At 41.4% G+C, this 25,063-nt stretch overlaps 2 protein-coding genes and 1 long non-coding RNA gene across 10 annotated transcripts in view; 2 read left to right on the plus strand and 1 right to left on the minus strand.

The window, feature by feature from the left end:
* The window catches only part of FLACC1 (flagellum associated containing coiled-coil domains 1), a 48,445-nt gene extending 37,937 nt beyond the window's left edge, over positions 1 to 10,508 (plus strand). Inside the window, 4 exon segments of the mRNA XM_033230709.1 lie at positions 5,697 to 5,759; positions 9,074 to 9,163; positions 9,292 to 9,401; positions 10,077 to 10,508. Of these exon segments, the coding sequence (XP_033086600.1) occupies positions 5,697 to 5,759; positions 9,074 to 9,163; positions 9,292 to 9,401; positions 10,077 to 10,203 (390 nt within the window). The 3' untranslated portion in view covers positions 10,204 to 10,508.
* Positions 10,509 to 11,822: 1,314 nt separating this feature from the next.
* CASP8 (caspase 8) overlaps positions 11,823 to 25,063 on the minus strand; it is a 60,145-nt gene continuing 46,904 nt past the window's right edge. For 5 of the 8 annotated variants that reach the window (XM_033230724.1, XM_033230717.1, XM_033230720.1 and 2 more), the window contains 6 exons: positions 24,285 to 24,423; positions 24,119 to 24,163; positions 22,098 to 22,162; positions 19,786 to 19,927; positions 13,525 to 14,026; positions 11,823 to 12,386 (listed from right to left, as the gene is read on the minus strand). In XM_033230724.1, coding sequence (XP_033086615.1) covers positions 12,251 to 12,386; positions 13,525 to 14,026; positions 19,786 to 19,927; positions 22,098 to 22,162; positions 24,119 to 24,163; positions 24,285 to 24,423 — 1,029 coding nt within the window. In that variant the 3' untranslated portion in view covers positions 11,823 to 12,250. Of the gene's footprint in view, positions 12,387 to 13,524; positions 14,027 to 19,647; positions 19,928 to 22,097; positions 22,163 to 24,118; positions 24,164 to 24,284; positions 24,424 to 25,063 lie in introns of those variants that run through there. The other 3 variants (XM_033230718.1, XM_033230725.1, XR_004441628.1) reach the window with 2 other exon arrangements.
* The window catches only part of LOC117094663, a 29,698-nt gene continuing 23,299 nt past the window's right edge, over positions 18,665 to 25,063 (plus strand). The window contains exon 1 of the long non-coding RNA XR_004441630.1: positions 18,665 to 18,727. This is a non-coding gene — a long non-coding RNA (uncharacterized LOC117094663). The remainder of the gene's footprint in view (positions 18,728 to 25,063) is intronic.

A 25,063-nucleotide genomic window follows, 5' to 3' on the forward strand; every position in this document is an offset into this window, starting at 1 on the left:
TAGGTTTTCTTCTAGGGTTTTTATGGTTTTAGGTCTGACATTTAACTGTTTAATCCATCTTGAATTAATTTTTGTATAAGGTGTCAGGAAGGGATCCAGTTTCAGTTTTCTACATATGGCTAGCCACTTTTCCCAGCACCATTTATTAAATAGGGAGTCCTTTCCCCATTTCTTGTTTTTGTCAGGTTTGTCAAAGATCAGATGGTTGTAGATGTGTGGTATTATTTCTGAGGGCTCTGTTCTGTTCCATTGGTCTATATCTCTGTTTTGGTACCAGTACCATGCTGTTTTGGTTACTGTAGCCTTGTAGTATAGTTTGATGTCAGGTAGCGTGATGCCTCCAGCTTTGTTCATTTGGCTTAAGATTGTCTTGGCAATGTGGGCTCTTTTTTGGTTCCATATGAACTTTACAGTAGTTTTTTGTCATTCTGTGAAGAAAGTCATTGGTAGCTTGATGGGGATGGCATTGAATCCATAAATTACCTTGGGCAGTATGGCCATTTTCACAATATTGATTCTTCCTATCCATGAGCATGGAATATTCTTCCGTTTGTTTCTGTCCTCTTTTATTTCATTGAGCAGTGGTTTGTGGTTCTCCTTGAAGAGGTCTTTCATATCCCTTGTAAGTTGGATTCCTAGGTATTTTACTTTCTTTGAAGCAGTTGTGAATGGGAGTTCACTCATGATTTGGCTCTCCGATTGTCTGTTATTGGTGTATAGGAATGCCTGTGATTCTTGCACATTGATTTTGTATCCTGAGACTTTGCTGAAGTTGCTTATCAGCTTAAGGAGATTTGGGGCTGAGATGATGGGGTTTTCTAAATATACAATCATGTCATCTGCAAACAGGGACAGTTTGACTTCATCTTTTCCTAATTGAATACCCTTTATTTCTTTTTCCTGCCTGATTGCCCTGGCCAAAACTTCCAACACTATGTTGAATAGGAGTGGTGAGAGAGGGCATCCCTGTCTTGTGCCAGTTTTCAAAGGGAATGCTTCCAGTTTTTGCCAATTCAGTATGATATTGGCTGTGGGTTTGTCATAAATAGCCCCTATTATTTTTAGATACATCCCATCAATACCTAATTTATTGAGAGTTTTTAGCATGAAGTGCTGTTGAATTTTGTCAAAGACCTTTTCTGCATCTATTGAGATGATCATGTGGTTTTTGTCTTTAGTTCTGTTTATATGATGGATTATGTTTATTGATTTGCGTATGTTGAACCAGCCTTGCATCCCAGGGATGAAGCCCACTTGATCATGGTGGATAAGCTTTTTGATGTGCTGCTGGATTCAGTTTGCCAGTATTTTATTGAGGATTTTTGCATTGATGTTAATCAGGGATATTGGTCTAAAATTCTCTTTTTTTTTCTTGTGTCTCTTGCAGGCTTTGGTATCAGGAATGTGTTGGCCCCATAAAATGAGTTAGGGAGGATTCCCTCTTTTTCTATTGATTGGAATAGTTTCATAAGGAATGGTACCAGTTCCTCTTTGTACCTCTGGTAGAATTCGGCTGTGAATCTATCTGGTCCTGGACTTTTTTTGGGTGGTAGGCTCTTAATTATTGCCTCAATTTCAGGGCCTGTTATTGGTTTATTCAGGGATTCAACTTCTTCCTTGTTTAGTCTTGGAAGGGTGTATGTGTCCAGGAATTTATCCATTTCTTCTAGATTTTCTAGTTTATTTGCATAGAGGTGTTTATAGTATTCTCTGATGGTAGTTTGTATCTCTGTTGGATCAGTGATCATATCCCCTTTATCATTTTTAATTGGCTCTATTTGATTCTTCTCTCTTCTCTTGCTAGTAGTCTTGCTAGTAGTCTATCAACTTTGTTGATCTTTTCAAAAAACCAACTCCTGGATTCATTGATTTTTTGAAGTTTTTGTTGTGTGTGTGTCTCTATCTCCTTCCGTTCTGCTCTGATCTTAGTTATTTCTTGCCTTCTGCTTGCTTTTGAATGTGTTTGCTCTTGCTTCTCTAGATCTTTTCATCGTGATGTTAGGGTGTCAATTTTAGATCTTTCCTGCTTCCTGTTGTGGGCATTTAGTGCTGTAAATTTCCCTCTACACACTGCTTTAAATGTGTCCCAGAGATTCTGATATGTTGTGTCTTTGTTCTCATTGGTTTCAAAGAACATCTTTATTTCTGCCTTCATTTCGTTATGTACCCAGTAGTCATTCAGGAGCAGGTTTTTCAGTTTCCATGTAGTTGAGCGGTTTTGAGTGAGTTTCTTAATCCTGAGTTCTAGTTTGATTGCACTGTGGTCTGAGAAACAGTTTGTTATAATTTGTGTTCTTTTACATTTGCTGAGGAGTGCTTTGCTTCCAACTATGTGGTCAATTTTGGAATAAGTGCAATGTGGTGCTGAGAAGAATAAATATTCTGTTGATTTGGGGTGGAGAGTTTTGTAGATGTCTCTCAGGTGTGCTTGGTGCAGCGCTGAGTTCAATTCCTGGATATCCTGTTAACTTTCTGTCTCATTGATCTATCTAATGTTGACAGTAGAGTGTTAAAGTCTCCTGTTATTATTGTGTGGGAGTCTAAGTCTCTTTGTAGGTCTCTAAGGACTTGCTTTATGAATCTGGTTGCTCCTGTATTGGGTGTATATATATTTAGGATAGTTAGCTCTTCTTGTTGAATTGATCCCTTTACCATTAAGTAATGGCCTTCTTTGTCTCTTTTGATCTTTGTTGGTTTAAAGTCTGTTTTATCAGAGACTAGGATTGCAACCCCTGCCTTTTTTTGTTTTCCATTTGCTTGGTAGATCTTCCTCCATCCCTTTATTTTGAGCCTATGTCTCTGCACGTGAGATGGGTCTCTTGAACGCAGCACACTGATGGGTCTTGACTCTATCCAATTTGCCAGTCTGTGTCTTTTAATTGGAGCATTTAGCCCATTTACATTTAAGGTTAATATTGTTGTGTGTGAATTTGATCCTGGCGTTATGACGTTAGCTGCTTATTTTGCTCGTTAGTTGATGCAGTTTCTTCCTAGCATCAATGGTCTTTACAATTTGGCATGTTTTTGCAGTGGCTGGTACCAGTTGTTCCTTTCCATGTTTAGTGCTTCTTTCAGGAGCTCTTGTAAGGCAGGCTTGGTGGTGACAAAATCTCTCAGCATTTGCTTGTCTATAAAAGATTTTATTTATCCTTTACTTATGAAGGTTAGTTTGGCTGGATATGAAATTCTGGGTTGAAATTTCTTTTCTTTAAGAATGTTGAATATTGGCACCCACTCTCTTCTGGCTTGCAGGGTTTCTGCTGAGCGATCTGCCATTAGTCTGATGGGCTTCCCTTTGTGGATAACCCAACCTTTCTCTGTGGCTGCCCTTAACATTTTTTCCTTCATTCCAACTTTGGTGAATCTGACAATTTTGTGTCCTAGAGCTGCTCTTCTCGAGGAGTATCTTTGTGGTGTACTCTGTATTTCCTGAATTTGAATGTTGGCCTGCCTTGCTAGGTTGGGAAAGTTCTCCTGGATAATATCCTGAAGAATGTTTTCCATCTTGGTTCCATTCTCCTCATCAGTTTCAGGTACACCAATCAGATGCAGATTTGGTCTTTTCATCTAGTCCCATATTTCTTCGAGGCTTTGTTCATTTCTTTTTACTCTTTTCTCTCTAAACTTCTCTTCTCACTTCCTTTCATTCATTTGATCTTCAATCACTGATACCCTTTCTTCCAGTTGATCAAATCAGCTACTGAAGCTTGTGCATGCATCATGTAGTTCTCATGCCATGGTTTTCATCTCCATCAGGTCATTTAAGGTCTTTTCTCCACTGTTTATACTAGTTAGCCCTTCTTTCAATCTTTTTTCAAGGTTTTTAGCTTGTTTGCGATGGGTTTGAACATCCTCCTTTAGTTCGTAGAAGTTTGTTATTAGTGATCATCTGAAGCCTTCTTCTCTCAACTCGTCAAAATCATTCTCCGTCCAGCTTTGTTCTGTTGCTGGCAAGGAGCTGCATTCCTTTAGAGGAGAAGAGGTGCTCTGATTTTTAGAATTTTCAGCTTTTCTGCTCTGGTTTCTCCCCATCTTTGTGGTTTTATCTACCTTTGGTCTTTGATGATGGTGATGTACAGATAAGGTTTTGGTGTGGATGTCCTTTCTGTTTGTTAGTTTTCCTTCTAATAGTCAGGACCCTCTGCTGAAGGTCTGTTGAAGTTTGCTGGAGGTCCACTCCAGACCCTGTTTGCCTGGGTATCACCAGCAGAGGCTGTAGAACCACAGATATTGCAGAATGGCAAATGTTGCTGCCTGACAGTTCCTCTAGAAGCTTTGTCTCAGAGAGGCAGCTGGCTGTATGAGGTGTCAGTCAGCCCCTACTGGGAAGTGCCTCCCAGTTAGGCTACTCGGGGGTCAGGGACCCACTTGAGGAGGCATTCTGTCCATTCTCAGATCTCAAAATTCCATGCTGGGAGAACCACTACTCTCTTCAAAGCTGTCAGACAGGGACATTTAAGTGTGCAGAAGTTTCTACTGCCTTTTGTTCAGCTATGCCCTGCCCCCAGAGGTAGAGTCTACAGAGGCATGCAGACCTCCTTGAGCTCCAGTGGGCTCCACCTAGTTCAAGCTTCCCAACTGCTTTGTTTACCTACACAAGCCTCAGCAATGGTGGGCACCCCTCCCCCAGCCTCACTGCCACCTTGCAGCTCAATCTCAGACTGCTGTGCTAGCAGTGAGCAAGGCTCCATGGGCATGGGACCCTCCCAGCCAGGTGCGGGATATAATCTCCTGGTGTGCTGTTTGCTAAGACCATTGGAAAAGTGCAGTATTAAGGTGGGAGTGACCCTATTTTCCAGGGTGCTGTCTGTCACAGCTTCCCTTGACTAGGAAAGGGAATTCCCTGACCCCTTGCGCTTCCCAGGTGAGGTGATGCCTGGCCCTGCTTCGGTTCCCAGTCCATGGGCTGCAGCCACTGTCCTGCACCCACTGTCCAACAAGCCCCAGTGAGATGAACCCGGTACCTCAGTTGGAAATGCAGAAATCCCCCGTCTTCTGCATCACTCATGCTGGGAGCTGTAGACTGGAGCTGTTCCTGTTTGACCATCTTGGAACCTCAGCCCTAAACCTCTTTTCTTTATAAATTACCCAGTCTCTCAGGTAGTTCTTCATAGAAATGTGAGATCAGATTAATGCAGTGTCTTTGTTGTATTTGGGGGTATAGGACTCTCCATTCTGTTTGAGTATTTTTCTGTACTTAGGTTAACAACACATTGTCTTGACTACTGAGGTTTGAAATCGGGTAGCAAAGGTTATCTAGCTTTGCTATTGTTTTTCAAGATTATTTTGCCTTTCTGCATTCTTTGTATTTTTACATAAATGTTAGAACTAGCTTGTCAATTTAGAATTAGCTTATCAAGGAAACTTGCTGATACTTTGACTGGGATTTCATTGAATATAAAGATCAATCTGTGGAGAGATTAATTCTTAAGAGTATCGAATCTATACACTGACTTAACAAAAGCTTTTGATGAAAATATAATTTCTTTTAATATTTGTCAGTGTGATAAGGTTGAACTTAAGATTTTCATTAACTTCAACATGTCATGTCACTAGTTTATAATGTGTGCTTCATTATAGTAGTGTCTAAGCTTTGGTGAATATTATATTCCTGAATCCTAGCCTGGCTTTCTTAACTCCCTAGAAGATGTGCCAGAACCACAGTGCTAACCTTTTCCTAATAAAATTGTTTTTAGGAGCTCTTGAAACAACATCAAAGTGATACCTTGCAATTAGAAGAGCTGAGAAAAAACAAAAAGGTAAGCTTTTTCTTCCTTTCCTGTGGACTTGGTATATTACAAATACACCAGTAAAATAACAGGCTGTCAGTATAATGGAATCGATGGTAATTTCTCCAAAACCAATAAGAAATGGAAGACCTTAAGCTGAGTTTACTAGATTCAGTAAGTTAAAAAGAATTTTTGAAATTATCTGTAAAATAAAGCCAGTGCATCTTTTTAAAGTCTGATTTGAACAAATAGATCAGCAATATACTATGTGATCTTCAATGTTGAATGACTTTCATTTCTAGCAAGGTTCAAACCACAAATGATCTTTCAGTTATAAAACACCAAGTTCTTCCCTTTGAGCTCTGAAAAGTATAAAACTGTCTCCTTTGGAACTCTGTCACCAAGCCCCTCCTTAAACTCTGAGTGTACCTCACACACGATGACTTCCTCAGGGACTCTATTCTGGGACAAATTATGGCAATCTGTGAGAGACAACTGAAGAGGAGCTGTTCAAATCCACAAGATGATGTGTGATTCTTCCATCACTGAGAATTTGACTTGGATCCAGAATGGACATGTTTGAGAAAATATTAGTCATTATAAAGGCATTATAAATGAATTCTATCTTAGAGCCCAGGCAGGGCTTCAGCATCATTGAAAGGTAAACAGACTGTGGTGTCCTACAAGTTCAAGAAATGGGTTTTGGAGGAAGATATACCCAGTGTATTATAATAACTATTTGAATGAGCTTGTCTACTAATTGTGTCATTTGTGTCATGTCTGGGTCTGTTTCTCTTCATTGATTTTTCTCCTCATTTATGGTCGTACTTCCTTGTTTGCATACCTGGTAAGTTTGGCTTGGATGTCAGCCATTGTGCTATTTACCTTGTTGGGTGCTGAATATTTTTATATTCCTTTAGATAATCTTGAATTTTGCCCTGGGATGTAGTTAAGTTGCTTGGAAACAGTTTGATCCTTTTGAGCCTTGCTTTTTAAGCTTTGTTGGGCAGAACTAAAGCAGTCTTTAGTGTGGAACTAATTTTCCCCCACTGTTGAGGTAATACCCTCTGAGTACTCGACACCACACCCTCTGTATGAGAAGGATTTTCTACTCTGCCTGGTGGGACCATGAACTGTTCCCAGCCCTGTATTGGCTCTGGGGATTGTTCTACCTGCTCCTTGCTGGTGGTTCCTTCCTCTAACCGCATCTCTTTCTATTTCTTCCCTCCATCACTCCACCCCAGAGGCACTTGCCTCCTTGCTGTTTAATTAACAGGCCAGGATGCTCCTACCTTGGGGGCTTTGATATTCTCTATTCCTGAAAAGCTCTTTCCCAGATATCCACATTACTTCCTTCCTTTCCTCATCCTGGTCTTTATTCAAATGCCACCTTCTTAGATGCCACCCTATTTAAGGGCTCCGCTCCCTGCCCCAACACTTGCTTTTCTCCAAATGGGATGCCACTGGAGATTTTTGAGGAGGAGAGTATTATTTGGGAAAACAACTGTGGCAGCAATGTGAAGGAGAATCTGAAGAGTCAAAATGACGGGAGGCAGAACCTGTTAGAAGGGTCATCTCCCATTTACACCTCAACCTGACTTCTGCTCCCATCCCAGCCATGGAAACTGCTCTTGTTAAAATCACAAGTACCTTCTGAGTTTCCAAATCCAAAGAATGCTTCACCTCACTTGACATGAGCAGTATCAGGTTCAATTTATCACTCTCTCCTTGCAACATTCACCTCTCTTAGCTTTCATGGGCTTCTGGCATTTCCTTCACCTCATTGGTCACACCTTCTCAATCTTCTTTACTAGAACTAGAACTCTGCTTAAAACCCTTCAATGGCACCCCATTGTTCTCCCACCTAATTTCTAAGTCCTGGAGTATTTTGAGGCTGGTTCCCAGGCCCCACTTCTCTTATCTCCCGTTTTTCCTTTGGAGAGCTCATCTGTTCACACAGATGTAAAAGCCATCTCTGTGCTGATAACTTGGGTTGATGCCTCCAGCTTTGCCGCTCTCCTGAGCTCCAGGCTTGTACATCCAACTGCCCATTTGACATTTCAGCATAAGTGACATACAGGCACCTCAAAATTAACATGCCCAGCTCCACACTCTCAGTTATCCACCAGAGAGTTAGCCCCCGAATTGTCAACTCCCTCAGCTGTTCTAAGCCTAGACCTGAAGTCATCCTTGATTTCTTCTTTCCTTTCACTCTCCCAAATTCAACCCAGCAGCCTCAGCCAATCCTCTATAACATAGTCCACATTCATCCACGTCCCTCCAACTCTGTTGTCACCTTACCCCTTACCCTAGTCCATTATTTCTCAGCTGCACGACTGTAGTACTCTCCTCCTTAGTTCCGTTGCTTTCCCTCTTGCCCCTCCAGTCCATCCCCTGGAGCATAATATAAGCAAGTGAGATACGTGCATTCACTTCTCTGCTTGACGCCCTTCAATGGGTCCCCATTGTTCTTAGGTTACCTTGTCCTCTCAGATGCCACCAGGCTTCCCTGTATTTCCTCACCATGGCCCTCTATCCTTACTGTCTCTATTCCAGCCATATTGGTGTTCCTTTGGGTCCTCAAACACAATGAGCATTTTGCATTCTAAGGACTTTTGCACAGGCTTCTATTCATTCTTTAGTGGAAGTTTGTTTGTGTGTTTGTTTCAAGAAGCTACTTTTTAGAGCAGTTTTAGGTTTACAGAAAAATTGAGCAGAAAGTACAGAGAGTTCCCATATACTACCCCACCCCACCCCACCACTAGTTTCCTTTATTAGTAGTATCTTACATTGGGGTGCCACATTAGTTGCAGTTGATGAGCCGCTGTGGATGCATTCTTATTAACTAAAGTCCATAGTTTACATTAGGGCTCTTTGTGTTGTACATTCTGTGGGTTTTGCCTAATATATCATGTCATGTAGCCACCATTATAGTGTCATACAGAATAGTTTCACTGCTCTAAAAGTGCCCTCTCCCCCACATATTCATCCCTCCCTTGCCCTCCAAATCCCTAGAAACCACTAGTCTTTTTTCTATCTCTATAGTTTTGCCTTTTCCAGAGTGTCATATAGTTGGAATTAGTAGTAGGTATTTAATAAAGACTTGCTTAGTGAATGAATAACTGATTGTCATTGTAACCATTCATGTGAGCTCTGGTGAGGCTGAAGAGAAGGATATACATGAGTGAGACAAAGACAAGGTAGGACTGACAGGGTGTGAGTGGCCATGAGTGATGCAAAAGTAGCTCAAGTTGCTCCCTTGCATTACAGTCCAGGTGCCCTGGAGAAGAGACTAAATAAATAGACATCGGCATGATGTCCTGCAACAACTTATTCTTATGCAGGTCATGGAGGAAGAATTACATGCACAAGCCCTCATCCTAGAGTCACTTAACGCAAACCTCTACTATACCGAGTTGGAACTCCAAAAAGAGGTGAGTCCCTGCTGGAGTGGGGATGGGGGTTGGGGGAAGAACCCAGGTCTCTGTCCAGCTCTGCCGTATAGCTCTGCCCTGGATGGCTCTGGGTTGGGGAAGATGGCTTTAAAATGTTTGTCTTTCAGAAAGCTACAGTGGGAAATCTGGAGAAAATGCTTCAAACCAAGTGTGCTGAAACTGAAGAAAAGTATAAGTACACCATACAGATCCTGATGGAAGAGAACATTCATCTGAAGTGCGGCTGCTGCTGAAAAAGACATGGCTGAGTTCTCTTTAGGAGTGGGAAGGAGCTTGAGTGAGGAATGGGTTAGGAAGATAGACCAAGTGCTCCCTAGTTATGTCAAGGCACAGGCATTTTCGGGAGGGAGGTATGTCACTGTAGGCCAGCGACACAAAGCCAGATAGTTCACTTGAGGTGGAGTGGAGATGTGTCTACGCTTCTCCCATTCACCTGTGTCCTTGTTTCTGTGCAAAACAACACAGGAAATTTAGCTCCCAGTTTCTGAGTTTGCTCAGTTCTATGACTGAGAGTGGTTTTTAAATCCATCTCCCCTGGGAGTCTGATGGTCTTACCATTACATGCAGCTGCTTCTGGTTCCTATGGAAATCAGCTTTGGATCAGAAGGTGTACTGTTACCTGAAGCTGCATCTTAAATCATTAAAATAAATTTTGGTCAATACTTTAACAGAGGAAAGTTATTTATTGCATTGATTTAGTAGAAAATTCCTCATACAGGACTTCAGTCACCTGAACACCATACCTCACTAAATTCAAAACCACTGGAAGTAATGAGTGAGAGACGGCTGTGGTGAAGGAACAAAGGCACACTGCTCTCCCCACACCCCAAATATCCTATACGCTTTCTAGCTTTTGAGTTGACATTGATACATCGTTCCTTTCTTTTTACAGGCAAAAGATAATTTCTAAGAATGAAGAAATGTATGAAGAATGTTCTGGGAGATTGGCCTCTATTACTGTTTCTAAGGATGATTCTGACACTGTGGAAGATAGTAGCAAGAAAAGACAAGAATCATAAACAAAGCTGCTCTCCATTGTTGAAGATGGTCGGCACACCATTTCTGTAGGCCCAGGAAACTCCTGGGAGGGTTTTCTTAAGAACATGTGTATAATGAGTTTAGTTCTTGGGTTGCTCTGACTCTATTTTTGCTCTCTTCTGAGTGGCTGAAAATGTTTGAATTCTCATCTGAATTTCACAGCTTATCATGGACGCTTCATTGAAAAATGATGCTCTCCGTACTGGGAGCTGAGCTTTCTCTGAGTTTTGTACTATTTTTCTTCCACCTTTATATATTTCATAGGAAAGAAGTAGATTTGAAGGCCTTCTTCCTATTGGACTTTAACTATATTTTGGGGGGGGGGGGTGTACCTTTGTCCCCTGGGGCATTTAGGTAGCAAAAAAAGATGATGTGTTGATTTTATTCTAAAACCTTTTTCTCTCATACCCATGCCCCCTACTTCCCTACCTCTCAATCATGTTCCCTAACCTATGACTTAGGAAGGGTTTCTGATGATTCTTACCACCTTCTCTGGACCATCACCAGAATTCAGACACCCACAGGGCAGGCAACATCAATAAGTGAAGTGGGCTACACACAAGGAAAACAATTGCATAAGCACAGTGGTAAGTGACAACTGACAGCAGCCTCAGTAGAGGGGCTTGGGCAGGGCTGGGGCACAACCGGTGGAGGAGAATGACCTGCAGAGCACTGTCCCATCTGAAGAAGGTGCTTCTCAGACCTTTGCCATGCAAAAGCGTGAGGTCAATATTGTCAGATAGTATGATTTTTTTCAAAGAAGGTATCCTGGTTTTTATGTGATATCTCCTAATTTTTAAATGTTGACAACAAATTTTAAAAATACAACTGTGTGTGTCAACCATGGGAGACTCAAGTAGAACATGTCTGTGGTCCAGATGTTTTCCACCTGTGAGATGTCATTGGCAGAAACCAAAATCAAACACAAAAAAATCTCCAAGGAGCAATAAGATCAAATTATACTTTATTCTATTAAAAAATATTTTTGAAAAAAGATACTTAAATTTTAAAGATAACTTAATTCCTAACGATTTAAAATAATCCAAGCAGAGATGAAAGAGCAAATGCAAATGCATAAAAAGATCCCACAGCATTGTTAGCAAAAAGCAAATATAGTTAGCCAAGCATATATACATCATGAAAGCAATAAGAAGGCAAAAAGCAAGTTTGGGGATAAATTATGTAAACTTGTAAAATAATCTGAATTTTTAAAAGATTTCAACAAAATTTTGTTTTATTTAAAAAAAAATTTGGCTGGGCATGGTGGCTCACATCTGTAATCCCAGCACTTTGGGAGGCCAAGGTGGGCAGATCATGAGGTCAGGAGATCGAGACCATTCTAGCTAACATGGCGAAACCCCGTCTCTACTGAAAAATACAAAAAATTAGCCAGGCGTGGTGGTGGGCGCCTGTAGTCCCAGCTACTCGGGAGGCTGAGGCAGGAGAATGGCGTGAACCCAGGAGGCAGCGGTTGCAGTGAGCTGAGATCGCGCCACTACACTCCAGCCTGGGCGACAGAGCGAGACTCCGTCTCAAAAAAAATAAAACTTTTTTTCGAGACGGGGGTCTCACTCTGTCGCCCAGGCTGGAGTGCAGTGGTGTGACTATGGCTCACTGCAGCCTTGACCTCTTGGGTTCAAGTAATCCCCCCACTTCAACCTCCCAAAGTGCTGGGATTATAGACATGAGCCACCGTAGGTGGCTGTTTTCTATTTTTTGATGTGGTAGTGTGGAATTTGACTGCAAGAAAGAATTAAAGTTAATAGAATATTAACAGTGGGCTTAATGTTGATAATAATTTGAATCAAAATCCAGCTATATTCATAGCTGGATTTTGCAGGCATCTAGTATTTATTGCCACCAGGTAAAAACATTCCCAAAGCCCTAGGCATAACAGAAAGGAGACAGTGTTATTGTTGTTAATATCCTATTAACTTTTGCTCTTACAAAAAAGTGCAAAATAGCTAATAAATTAACTAATTAGAAAATTAGTAAATAAACATAGTGTTATATATCTAAATAGCACTATCAATCAGAAGAGAAGACAAGTTTTTTTCTTAGTGTGAAAGTTGGCTGTGGCATCTGTTTCCCCATGTTTTTTTTGTCATCCTTGTTGCTTACTTCATAGTTCACTTCAGTCAGGATGGTGAGAATATCATCGCCTCTGAAAGACATCACATAACATTGTGACTATCTGTGGGGGAAAGCAACTGATGAACTGTCTCCTCTGCTGTGCTCAGAGATAGCTCTGTAGTTCTTTCTCTCAAAATATCAGTCATTTGAAACAATAAGTTGCTAAACCAAGACCTACCCCAACTTTCCTGGTAAATGCGTTGTCTCAGAGCTTAATAACTTACTTTTGGTTTATTTAGGAACTCTTTTGACCGTCAGAAACCTCAGTGTCAATATTAGAGTTGATTTCTTTCTCTCCTGACCTGTGCGTATCTCACTCTTCTCCATGTTACTTGGCTCCCACAGTTTTTTCAATGCCCCCCCCAATACTCTCTGCCTCAAATTGACATTGCATCTGTGGATTCATCTTTGATGCAATTAAACTTAAGGCAAGTGAAAGTACAATGTCTCCTGCAGCTACTCCTACCTTCTTCTCACCAAGATCTCTTAGCGTTTTTGTTAGGCAACCTCTTCTTCTACCTGGGAGCTAGCCCTGGAAACCTTGCAGGATTCAAGATCTAAGTTACAAAATCTAAATTAGATTCATGATCTAAGTTGTGGGAAATTCTCACGCTTCATAGACTCAAAACATGAAATACAGGGCTAAAAGGAACCTGCTGTTTATTTCCCATAAATGCACCAAGAGGTTTTAAGGATGGTTTGCTCTTATAGAACTTTTGACAGAGTTGGAGGATGTTAAACATTGAATTGCCTTCTTTGGAAGATTTCCAAAACTAGTTGAATTGGCTCACTCATGTTTTGGCCTAAAGACAGAGAGCTGGACTATATGACTTTACCAGTCTTTCCTGCTCTATGACACCCTGATTGTCCTTTGAGGTGCTGAATAAAGGAATAAAACATCTCAGCTTTTCCATCTATAAACTAAGGATGTTAACACTTGCCACTCTCCCACTTTGTAACTGACCTGGGAAGTGCAGCTATGTGATCCACAGCTAGACATCTAGAGATGAATGGAAACCATTCCCCTTGCACAGTTCTCTGACCTGTTGATGTCATCTAAACCACATATCACTTTCTAATAGTCTCTGAATGTGAGTAGATAGTAGTGGTGATGGAGTAGGAGGGGAAGGTAGTGTAACAGTGAGGTGGGCTGAGTAGGCAAAACTTACCGAGGACATCGTTCTCTCAGGCTCTGGCAAAGTGACTGGATGTACCAAGTTCCCTCTGCAGGGTTTCGGTAGGAAACACAGTTATTCACAGTGGCCATCCCCAGCAGAAAGTCAGCCTCATCAGGGATATATCTCGTTTGAGGTGATGATAAATCCATTTCCAAATAGGGTTGCTCCTCTGAATCAGTCTCAACAGGTATACCTTTCTGGTAGTTATCCCCCTGACAAGCCTGAATAAAAAACACTTTGGGTTTTCCAGCAAGGGAAGGGCACTTCAAACCAGTGAACTGAGATGTCAGCTCATAGATGGGGGCCTCCTGTCCATCAGTGCCATAGATGATGCCCTTGTCTCCATGGGAGAGGATACAGCAGATGAAGCAATCCTTGTTACTGTGGTCCATGAGTTGGTAGGTTTTCAAAATCTTATAGATTTTCTCTACTGTGCAGTCATTGTGGTGCTTGATCTCAAAATGAAGCTCTTCAAAGGTCGCAGTCAAAGCCTCTGAAAAGTGAAATTTGAACAGTCACGTTATACCACAGTAATTCACAGACCAGAGCTGGAGAGCACAGTGGGCATAACATTGATAGAGAAGAAATGTCCATCAATAATAGACTGGATTAAGAAAATGTGGCACATATACACCATGAAATACTACGCAGCCATAAAAAAGGATGAGTTCATGTCCTTTGTAGGTACATGGATGAAGCTGGAAACCATCATTCTCAGCAAACTATCACAAGGACAGAAAACCAAACACTGCATGTTCTCACTCATAGGTGGGAACTGAACAATGAGAACACTTGGACACAGGAAGGGGAACATCACACACCGGGGCCTGTTGTGGGGTGGGGGTGGGGGGAGGGATAGCATTAGGAGATATACCTAATGTAAATGACGAGTTAATGGGTGCAGCACACCAACATGGCACATGTATACATATGTAACAAACCTGCACGTTGTGCACATGTACCCTAGAACTTAAAGTAAAATAAAAAATAAATAAATAAATAAATAAATAAATAAAGGATTTGAACCAGAAATTCAAGAGCAAAACCCTCTATGTTTGTAGCTGGATTCTGTAGGCTTCGAATATTTATTGCCACCAGCTAAAAACATTCTCAAACCCTGGGGCAAATGAGAAAGCAGAGAGTTACTGTTGGTCTGTTTTCTCTACTAAATTAGTTTACAAGATGAGTAAGTTATCATTTAGGCTTACTACTGAACCAATTTTAAAAATGACTATATTATTTACATAATCAGAAAAAACAAAACAATTTTTTAATAGAAGATCCAACTTATTTTATCCTAAACCTTCTCAAAATTATTTATGTTTAGCAAAATAAAATACATGCATTAATAAAATAGAACTAAAAGACCTTTTACAACAGGTTATCCCCTCTCTATCCTTCCCTATTACCTAGTCACATTCCATGAAGGCAACCACTTTCAGTTTTTAACCACTCTTTTTTCACATTAACCTCCATTTTGTAATGAATTTGGGTACACTGCTAATTACTCATTTATAAATTTTAGACTTTCGCATTGAGTTCTTATTATGGAGAATAAGCATTTGGTGCTCTTACACAATTATTTACAATTTTGGTTGAATCCATAGTAATATTTTTATTTTTTTAATTTTTTTTTTTTTTTTTAGAAAAGGTCTCACTCTGTCACCCAGGCTAGAGTGCAGTGGCACAATCTCAGCTCACTGCAACTTCTGCCTCCCAGGTTCAAGCAATTCTCCTGCCTCAGCCTCCCGAGTAGGTGGGACTACAGGCACGCACCACCATACCCAGCTAATTTTTGTATTTTTAGTAGAGACAGGGTTTCACCGTGTTGGCCAGGCTGGTCACAGACTCCTAGCCTCAAGTGACCACCCACCATGGCCTCCCAAAGTGCTGCGATTGTAGGCATGAGCCACCACCTCCGGCCCATAGTAATATTTCTATTATTAAGACTATGTAAACATAATGTTCTTTCATTATGTTTCCTTATTAACCTTTTTGCCTTTCCTGGAATTAGTAATTGTATTATTTTTTCATCTGCTTTGTTTCCTATATGCTTAACACTATTTTCTTCTCCAAGTGCTGTAACGGATCTGGCCAAAATCTTTCAACATTTTCAGGCTACTTGTCTGACTCATTTTTATTTCTTCATGGAAAACTTTCCATCCAGAGCACTGCATCCTTCTGCTGTAATACCAACTGGCTGTTCTGTAGGCCAGATGAATTTATCTTCTTCTGGGACATCTCTCTGTCTCTTCCATAGTAGATTCCCTGTTTCCTCCATCAATGACTTCCTCTTTCTTATTAGTTTCCTTTGCTGGAGCATAACCACGAGGAGTACATTTTTTGAGCCCTTGTATGAGTCTTTGCTTCATAGAGTTCTATTTCCAAAAGCATTTTTCCTCAGAATTCCGAACGCCTTTCTTCATAATCTTAGCTTTCAGTGTTGCTAGAGAGAAGACCTTTTCATTCCCGATACTTTACATATTTGGCTTATTTTTCTCTTTCCAGAAGCGTCTAGGGTATGATATGTTTGGAAGTAATTCTTAATCCATTATACCCTTTCAATCTGGAGATTGTGTCATTTCGTTCTTGGAAAGTTCCATTTCCTCTTTCTCTGTCCTTTCTTTCTGGAACTCTTATTGTCAAAAATTGGACATCCTTGATTCAGCTTCAAATTTTCTTGTCTTTTGCTCCTATTTTCTATTTTTGTCTTTTTATCCTACTTTCTGAGACTTTGTCTTCTACTTTATTGAATTTTTCATTTTGGTGCTCATATTTTTAATTTTCAAGGAGTCTTTCTTGTTCTGTCCCTGTTTCATAACATCTTGTTCTTTTATGGAAATTTAACTCTCTAAGAACATTAAATACCAATATTAAGCAATAAAAAAAGCTTGCTTTTTTCTCAACATTATCTTTGTTTCATTCATATTCTGTTTCATGTTTTTCTTGTTGTTTGCATTGCCTTTTATTTATTTATTTATTTATTTATTTATTTATTTATTTGAGACACAGTCTTGCTCTGTCACCCAGGCTGGAGTGCAGTGGTGCGATCTCGGCTCACTGCAACCTCCGCCTCCCAGGTTCAAGCAATTCTTTTGCCTCAGCCTCTGTAGTAGCTGCGATTACAGGCACCTGCCATCACACCCGGCTAATTTTTGTATTTTTAGTAGAGATGGGGTTTCACCATGTTGGTCAGGCTGGTCTTGAACTCCTGACCTCAGGCGATTCACCTGCCTCGGGCTCCCAAAGTGCTGGCATTACAGGCGTGAGCCACCGTACCCAGCTGCCTCTCTTTTGTATTAGAGGCTTTCTTCAAACGCCTGCTGACCTTTGGTTGTCCATTCATAAATTGACTAATTAGTCCATTAGAAAGTCAACTGAAAGCTCTGTTTGTGGATGTGGTTTGTTCACTGATGGACTTCATAGCAAGATGATGGTTGCAGACCTGATCATTGCATTGGGAAACCTCCAGATGTCATTATCTCTATGCATTTTAGCTAGAGCTTTCAGCTGCTCCAGAGGTAAATCTGTATCTGCTGCCAGTGTTCTTGGAACCAAGTTGGTTTAGAGATCTGACTCCACGCCACCAGTAGGTTTTCTTCAGTCTCTCTGTGTTCAGTAAAATGCTTCATTGCTTCCTTTGCTGGGCCTGGTACACCCAAGTGTAGAGTTTCTCTGGTTCAATTTTATGAGAAAATAAACTTCCTGTTCCTTATGATGGTAGAATAAGAATAGTTGCTGCCTCTATGAGAGGGAGGTATGAATCTGAAGATTGTATAGGCTTTAAAGAATCTTCCTGTTTTCTGCTCATTGCCTCACCTACACTTTGTACCTCCAATTGCTGAATGTTTCCAGGATTCCGTGGGGTAAATAGGCTTGCCTCTTTTCTGTGTTCCCCTCTGTAATCAGTTAGGTTGTAGCTTTCTCTGTTAAGTCGATTACCTCTACTCTTTTGTTTCAACTCCCCCAAATTGTTGGAAACCTTTCATTAGCTATTGTCTCCATTCCTGTTCTCTTGATCCTTGTTGGATTATTCCTTTTTTATTCCTTCTCCAGCATTTTGTCCCTGTCAGCACATCAGAGCTAAACATAAGCCATCAGTCAAAAGACAGTCTCAGCCAGGTGCAGTGGCTCACACTTATAATCCCAGCACTTTGGGAGGCCGAGGTGAGTGGATCACCTGAGGTCAGGAGTTCGAGACCAGCCTGACCAACATGGTAAAACCCATCTCTACTGAATACAATTAACTGGGTGTGGGTGTGGCGGCACATGCCTATAATCCCAGCTACTTGGCAGACTGAGGCAGGAGAATTGCTTGAACCTGGGAGGCAGAGGTTGTGGTGAGCCAAGATCATGGTATTATTGTACTCCAGCCTGGGCAATAGAGTGAGACTCTGTCTAAAACAAAAAAAGTCAGTCTAGCATTAGGAATAGAACAAACAAAAACTGAAATGCAATTGTTGATTTGGAAGCACTTTGGCAAGACTAATACAGTGTGTTGGTTCTGTGAAAAAGTTCTGATCCTTTGGAAATGTGGAATGTTGATTTAAAAAATGACTGTAAAGCGAATCTCAAGGCACTGAAGCAGGACAGAAGGGAGTCTCTCAGGAGAAATGACTTCTGCAGCGGGGTCTCCTACTTTTACTCATTTAGCATAAAACATAAGAACAGGAACAGAAAAAGCAGGACACACAGACTCGAATGCCTACCAGAGACTAGTCAATCATGGGCCAGTTATAAGAAAATGAACTGCCAGAAATAGAAGCAAGTGTTATTTTAATAGAAATGTTTTAATTTTAAAATAATACAAATCAAGGGCTCAAAATGTTTTTTTCAATACCAAGCACATAATGATGAATGATGTCATCAATGGACTTAATCTCTGTGCCTTTTTTTTTTTTTTGAGACGGCGTCTCGCTCTGTCGCCCAGGCTGGAGTGCAGTGGCCGGACCTCAGCTCACTGCAAGCTCCGCCTCCTGGGTTTACACCATTCTCCTGCCTCAGCCTCCCGAGTAGCTGGGACTACAGGCGCCCGCCACCTCGCCCGGCTAGTTTTTTGTATTTTTTTTAGTAGAGACGGGGTTTCACCGTGTTAGCCAGGATGGTCTCGATCTCCTGACCTCGTGATCCACCCGTCTCGGCCTCCCAAAGTGCTGGGATTACAGGCTTGAGCCACCGTGCCCGGCCAATCTCTGTGCCTTTTTAAAGGCTTAGATTTGCTTAAATAAACAAATCAAATGTTAACATGGGCCAGGTGTAGTGGCTCACACCTGTAATCCTAGCACTTTGGGAGGCTGAGGCAGGAGGATCACTTGAGGTCAGGAGTTCAAGACCAGCCTGGCCAATATGGCAAAACCCCATCTCTACTAAAAATACAAAAATTAGCCGGGTGTGGTGGTGTGTGCCTGTAGTCCCAGCTACTTGGGAGGTGAGGCAGGAGAATCACTTGAACTGGGGAAGTGGAGGCTCCAGCCTGGGCAACAGAGTGGGACTCTGTCGCAAAAAAAAAAAAAAAAATGTTACTAGGGACCATTACAGAGTCCTGATGATTATAATCAGTCTACATTAATTTTCTAAACTTACCTCCATTTGCAAAACAAATCAATAATTGATGTTATGCCTGATGAACACTATTTTCAAAAGTTCTTTGATCAAATCAAAATTATTAATATCTCAATGGTGATGGATGATTTTTATTTTTTGTTGTTGTAGTCACTTTTTATATTCACATACTACAAATTGTTTTTTCATTTAACGTGTAGGTTCTTGATCTTAGCTTAAATAGGCTGAGCAAAAGAACTGCTAACCAGTTTAATATTTAATACTTGCAAATGCTGTTTCTGTTAAGAAGCCACAATTTCTGCTGCACTTACCAGCCCAACCTGTACAAATGCAGCCTCTATAAGAGGTTTGATACTATGGCAATTTCATCGCTTAATGCATTCCACAGAAGCACTATGCAGTTAGCTGAATTAAAAACAAAGCTTATTACTGCTTTTCATTGTGTCTTTTAGTAAGATTTGATATTTCATATTTATACATACATTGCTTCTATTTAAAAGACTAATTTTTTAAAAAGCAGGAAACTAACAAATGTATAAGAATGTTCTTTACCTCCACAGGGAAATATGTTTAAATCCATTTTCTTGAAACATGGCCCTTTTGGTATAGCTTTTGTTCTCTCCCTTTTGATTTAAAAAAAAAAATAGGCATAAGAAATATTTCACTTTTCTCTTTTGGGTTCTACTGTACCTGCATCCAAGTGTGTTCCATTCCTGTCCCTAATGCTGTGAAGTTTGGGCACTTTCTCCCGTGCTTTTGTAAAATCGTAATTGTTGATGATCAGACAGTATCCCCGAGGTTTGCTTTTCATTTGGTAAACTTTGTCCAAAGTCTGGAAAACAAAAACCCAACCCAGGAGCTGACTCTGTGGGTCAAACACTAGAGATGTAAACAGACAACTCCCCTAGTAAGAGGACTTGCTTTCCATTGCACCACCCCAACTTGGGGTCGTTTCCTTGAAGAACTAGTTTCTACCTATTTCCTTCACACAGGACCCCTCAGACTTCTGCCCCATCATTGTAAAGTCAGTTTCCCAATACCTGGGCCTCCTGAGCACTTTGCACATATGTTAATATTGTTGTCATCATATTGTATTATTGTTTGTTCTCATTTCTGCTTCCCATACTATACAGAAAACTCCTTGAGGTCGATAACATCTGTGCCAGGGACTACGGTGTATTAACTTATGAGAGCTCGGCCGGGCGCGGTGGCTCAAGCCTGTAATCCCAGCACTTTGGGAGGCCGAGACGGGCGGATCACGAGGTCAGGAGATCGAGACCATCCTGGCTAACACAGTGAAACCCCGTCTCTACTAAAAATACAAAAACTAGCCGGGCGAGGTGGCGGGCGCCTGTAGTCCCAGCTACTCGGGAGGCTGAGGCAGGAGAATGGCGTGAACCCGGGAGGCGGAGCTTGCAGTGAGCTGAGATCCGGCCACTGCACTCCAGTACGGGCGACAGAGCTAGACTCCGCCTCAAAAAAAAAAAAAAAAAAAACTTATGAGAGCTCAATCAAGAGTTACTGAATGAATGTCTTTGGTTGCCCCCACGCCATAACCTTGTGATTCTCTTGGCTGTCTACTGAACTCATCTGTGCTTCGTGGCTAACAGCTGAGGGTCTCCCATTCATGCATTGCACAGTGTGGTCCCAGGATTTTAAAGGTGATGGCTTAACCCAGCTCTCAGGACCACGGTGGCTGCTGGGAAGAGACGGGCTGGTCAGGCAGGTCCTGGCTACACTGTACATTATGGTATCCAAACTGTAGTATCTGACAGTACTTGCCAGGGATGACCCTGTGTCCTATTCATTCTCCTAGGGCTGTTTCAGTGCTGAGATACTCAGCATTTAGTTGGAGGTTCACGTAGCCCCTTGAGGTAGAGAAAAGGGCTCCAGGCTAGGAAGCCCAGTTCCTGCCTCTACTTCACCTTATGACTTTGGGCAAGTAACCTGTTATCTTAATATATTAACTCTAAGATATTAACTATTTGATTAAGTTTGTACCAAATGTGTTAAGCTTGTATTATTTACTATTAAGTGTGCTAAGTATTTATTAAGCATATTAAGTGTATTTACTGAGATATTAAGACACTAAGATTTGACCAGGCATGGTGGCTAGCACCTATAATCCCAGACTTTGGGAGGCCAAGGCAGGAGAACTGCTTGAGGCCAGGAGTTCGAGACCTGGCTTGGCAACGTAGCAAGACCCCTGTCTCAATAAAACATTAAAAAAGGAAAAAGATACTAAGATTTACTAAGATACTAAGACAGTGTTTTTAGCTGTTCAGTGGGGACAATGCTTGCAGCATGCTATATTGCTTAGAAAGTACCACATTACTTGGGTTAATCCTTGACTTTCAGATGAAAGAGGTCTGGTAATTTTCTCAGAAGCCCACACCAGGCTCTCCCATGCCTACTTCAGATATTCAGGATTTCCTCTTCTTCTTACCATGAGGATGAGCAAATGGGCTAATAAGTCGGGATATATTTGGTGGATGGTTGGTTACATAAAGAGAAGTTATGATGCCTAAAAAGTACATGTTTCTGCTGGTTCACTGAGATGAAAACCCAAAGATGGCTAGGTTATGAGAGTTTGCTGCTTACACCTAATCACAAAGGAGAAGCATTTTTGAAATGTTAAGTCAAACGAAAAGGCTTTGCTTTTTCCATTCCTGCTAGATTCTCCAAACCACTCCCCCATCCAGGCTGGCACGGCTGCTAGAAGATTTGGTAGGAGGCTTCTTAACCCCTCTACCCTCCAACTATTCCAGTATCTTCATCTCGGGTCTTAAAATAAAATTTGAATGCATAGAAAACTGAAGGAGTCATGTTTTAAAAATTAAGTCATATTTTTAACTTTTTTTGTGAATTTTTTCTACAGTTCTCAAAATTTTCAGTAAGTTTCTGCCTCTTATCAGTTTATCTGGCAGCTAAAAAAAGGTAACAAATTAAGTAACTAGAATCTATAACGTAAAAAGAAAAAGGATTTGGAGGTTTCCATCTACCTGTGATTCACTATCCTGTTCTCTTGGAGAGTCCGAGATTGTCATTAGCCCACACAACTCCTCCCCTGCAAATAACAAAGAGATACATGTAGAATGAGACATGGCAGGAAAGGTACACTGGTAATGAAATACGTAGCACACAGGACAACATAAGGTCTTTTTTAAGATGAAAATTCAAGCTGGGCACAGTGGCTCACACCTGTAATCCCAGCACTTTGGGAGGCCAAGATGGGAAGATAACTTGAGATCAGGAGTTTGAGACCAGCCTGGCCAACATGGTGAAACCCTGTCTCTACTAAAAATACAAAAAAATTAGCCGGGCATGGTGGTAGGCACCTGTAGTCCCAGCTGCTCAGGAGGCTGAGGCAGGAGAATCACTTGAACTCGGGAGGTGGAGGTTGCAGTGAGCTGAGATCCCACCACCACTGCATTGCAGCCTGGGCGACATAGTGAGACTCTGTCTCTCATAAATAAATGAAATGAAATGAAAATTCACAGACGGCCATAAATATAATCTCCTTTCAACCCAGAGAGATTCTGCAAGCAGGGCAATTAACATGCTTCTGGAAACATAAGATCAAATTGTCTCCTCGCCAAAGAGAAAAGCATACCAAGAAATGCCATAATTTATATTGCTCCACATGGCCAGGTTGAATTTTTATGGTATTTGTGAGATACTCATTAATAAAGCCACTAGCTCAGGATGAATTAATGATTTAGTACTTTACTCCTTAAAATATTCTTAAGGCCTTGGGCTCAGCAGGCGGGGAGGAAAGGGAAGGACAGCCTGTGTGGACATTAATCTTTAAAATACATTTGAATGATCCAAAATGTATTTTATACACACACACCACAAAGAGCCAAGGTAAAAATACAATTAAAATATAATCGATATTATGGAGCGATGGCGTTCTTAGACTTATAAAAATTTATCTGAATTTAAAATCATCTTCAATGAGTACATATAATTTTTCTAATCAGAAAGAATACTTTATTAATTGCCTATAATCCCAGCACTTTGGGATGCCCAGGTAGACAGATGGCTTGAGCTCAGGAGTTTAAGACCAGCCTGGGCAACATAGCGAAACCCCATCTCTACAAGAATACAAAAATTAGCCAGGCATGGTGGCTTGTGCTGTGGTCCCAGCTACTCAGGGGGTTGAGGCAAGAGGATCGTTTGAGTCCAGGAGGTAGAGGCTGTGGTGAGCCAAGATTGCGCCACTGCATTCCGGCCTGGGGGACAAAGTGAGACACTGTCTCAAAACAACAACAACAACAACAACAACAAAAGAATATTTGATTAATCAAAATTTCGGAGGAGATCATTGAGAGTTCTCTCTCTCGGTTCAGCCTCACTTACCCATGTAGAAAAAGTGAAAGGAAGTTGAAAGGAGTTGTTTAGTGTAGAAGGTGTTGACAGAGGAAGTGACTTAACCAAGGAAATTATGAAACATAATTTAAATCCAGCTACTCAGTGCATAACATGAGCAGCACATCACGGAGAAAAAAAAAGTCACATAGAAAAAATGATGTTAAATTACTTATGACTGACTCACTCTGCACCTGTTTCAAACTTGCCAGCCTGGGCTGCAGGTCTTAGGAGAGCAGGTGCGGCCGAGCGCGGTGGCTCACGCCTGTAATTCCAGCACTTTGGGAGGCCAAGGCAGGCGGATCACCCGAGGTCAGGAGTTTGAGACCAGCCAGGCCAACATGGTGAAACCCCATCTCTAATAAAAATACAAAATTAGCTGGGCATGGTGGTGCGCGCCTGTAATTCCAGCTTTTCAGGAGGCTGAGGCAGGAGAATTGCTTGAACCCAGGAGGTGGAGGTTGCAGTGAGCCGAGATGGTGCCACTGCTCTCCAGCCTGGGCAACAAAGTAAGACTCTGTCTCAAAAAAAAAAAAAAAAAAGTAGAGCAGGCACATTAAGACGTGCATGTGGTAGAAGGCTGTGGGGAGGACACACGCAGGTACCAGAGAATAAATTAACTAAATCTTGAAAATGTATCTCCAAGCATTACCATTTGAACCTTCATCAGGACTTCCTTCAAGGCTCCTTGTTCTCTCTGAATGAAAAGAGGAAACCCCCAACAATATTTGATTAGAAACAACTGTGACGTGGAGAGATTTGTCAGTTTCAATTTTAGAATAGGTGTTGCCGATTCCCGGCTGTCAGGTTGTTTCTACCTCTGCTGAATTCTTCATAGTCATTGATTATCTTCAGCAGGCTCTTGTTGACTTGGGCACAGACTCTTTTCAGGATGTCCAACTTTCCTTCTCCCAGGATGACCCTCTTCTCCATCTCTATGAAAATATCCAGCAGGTTCTAAGAGGAGGAGAAATAAAGTTGGGAATCTGGATTGAGCCCTACTGGTTTTTAGATTAGATTTTTTATTTTTTACTTCCACTTTCTCCAACCAAGGACCTGCCCTTGCTTCCCAAGTTTCTGACAGCTTCTGCTGGTCTCTCACAGCCAGCAGGCTACTAGGGAAGCGATTCCATGTTTTCTGGCCCAGAAAGACAGAAATGAGAGGATAAAGGAGAAGCCATGTCAGATGTCACCCAGTCCCCAGGCCCTGTGTTCAAATCTCCTGCGAATGCATTACTTTAGGACTGTAAAACAGCCTGAGAGAGCAGCCCGGTCACCATGGTGATGCCCTGGGGATGGCCTCACCCCCAGCATTGCCTCTCCAGACCTGAGTACATACAGACACACAGACACATACATACACACAGACACCACATGCACATACACACATATACAGATGCACACACAACACACACAGACTATACTCAGTGATATACACATGGGGCATAAATACAATACACACTACACAACACACACACAGACACATACCACACAGAGAACACACACACAGACACAGAGATACACAGACACACATACCACTTATACAGAGACACACAGAGATACACATATCACACACAAATACAGATACACACTATAC

This window comes from Trachypithecus francoisi, unplaced genomic scaffold, assembly GCF_009764315.1.
Source record: "Trachypithecus francoisi isolate TF-2019V2 unplaced genomic scaffold, Tfra_2.0 Lachesis_group13, whole genome shotgun sequence".
Taxonomy (NCBI): domain Eukaryota; kingdom Metazoa; phylum Chordata; class Mammalia; order Primates; family Cercopithecidae; genus Trachypithecus; species Trachypithecus francoisi.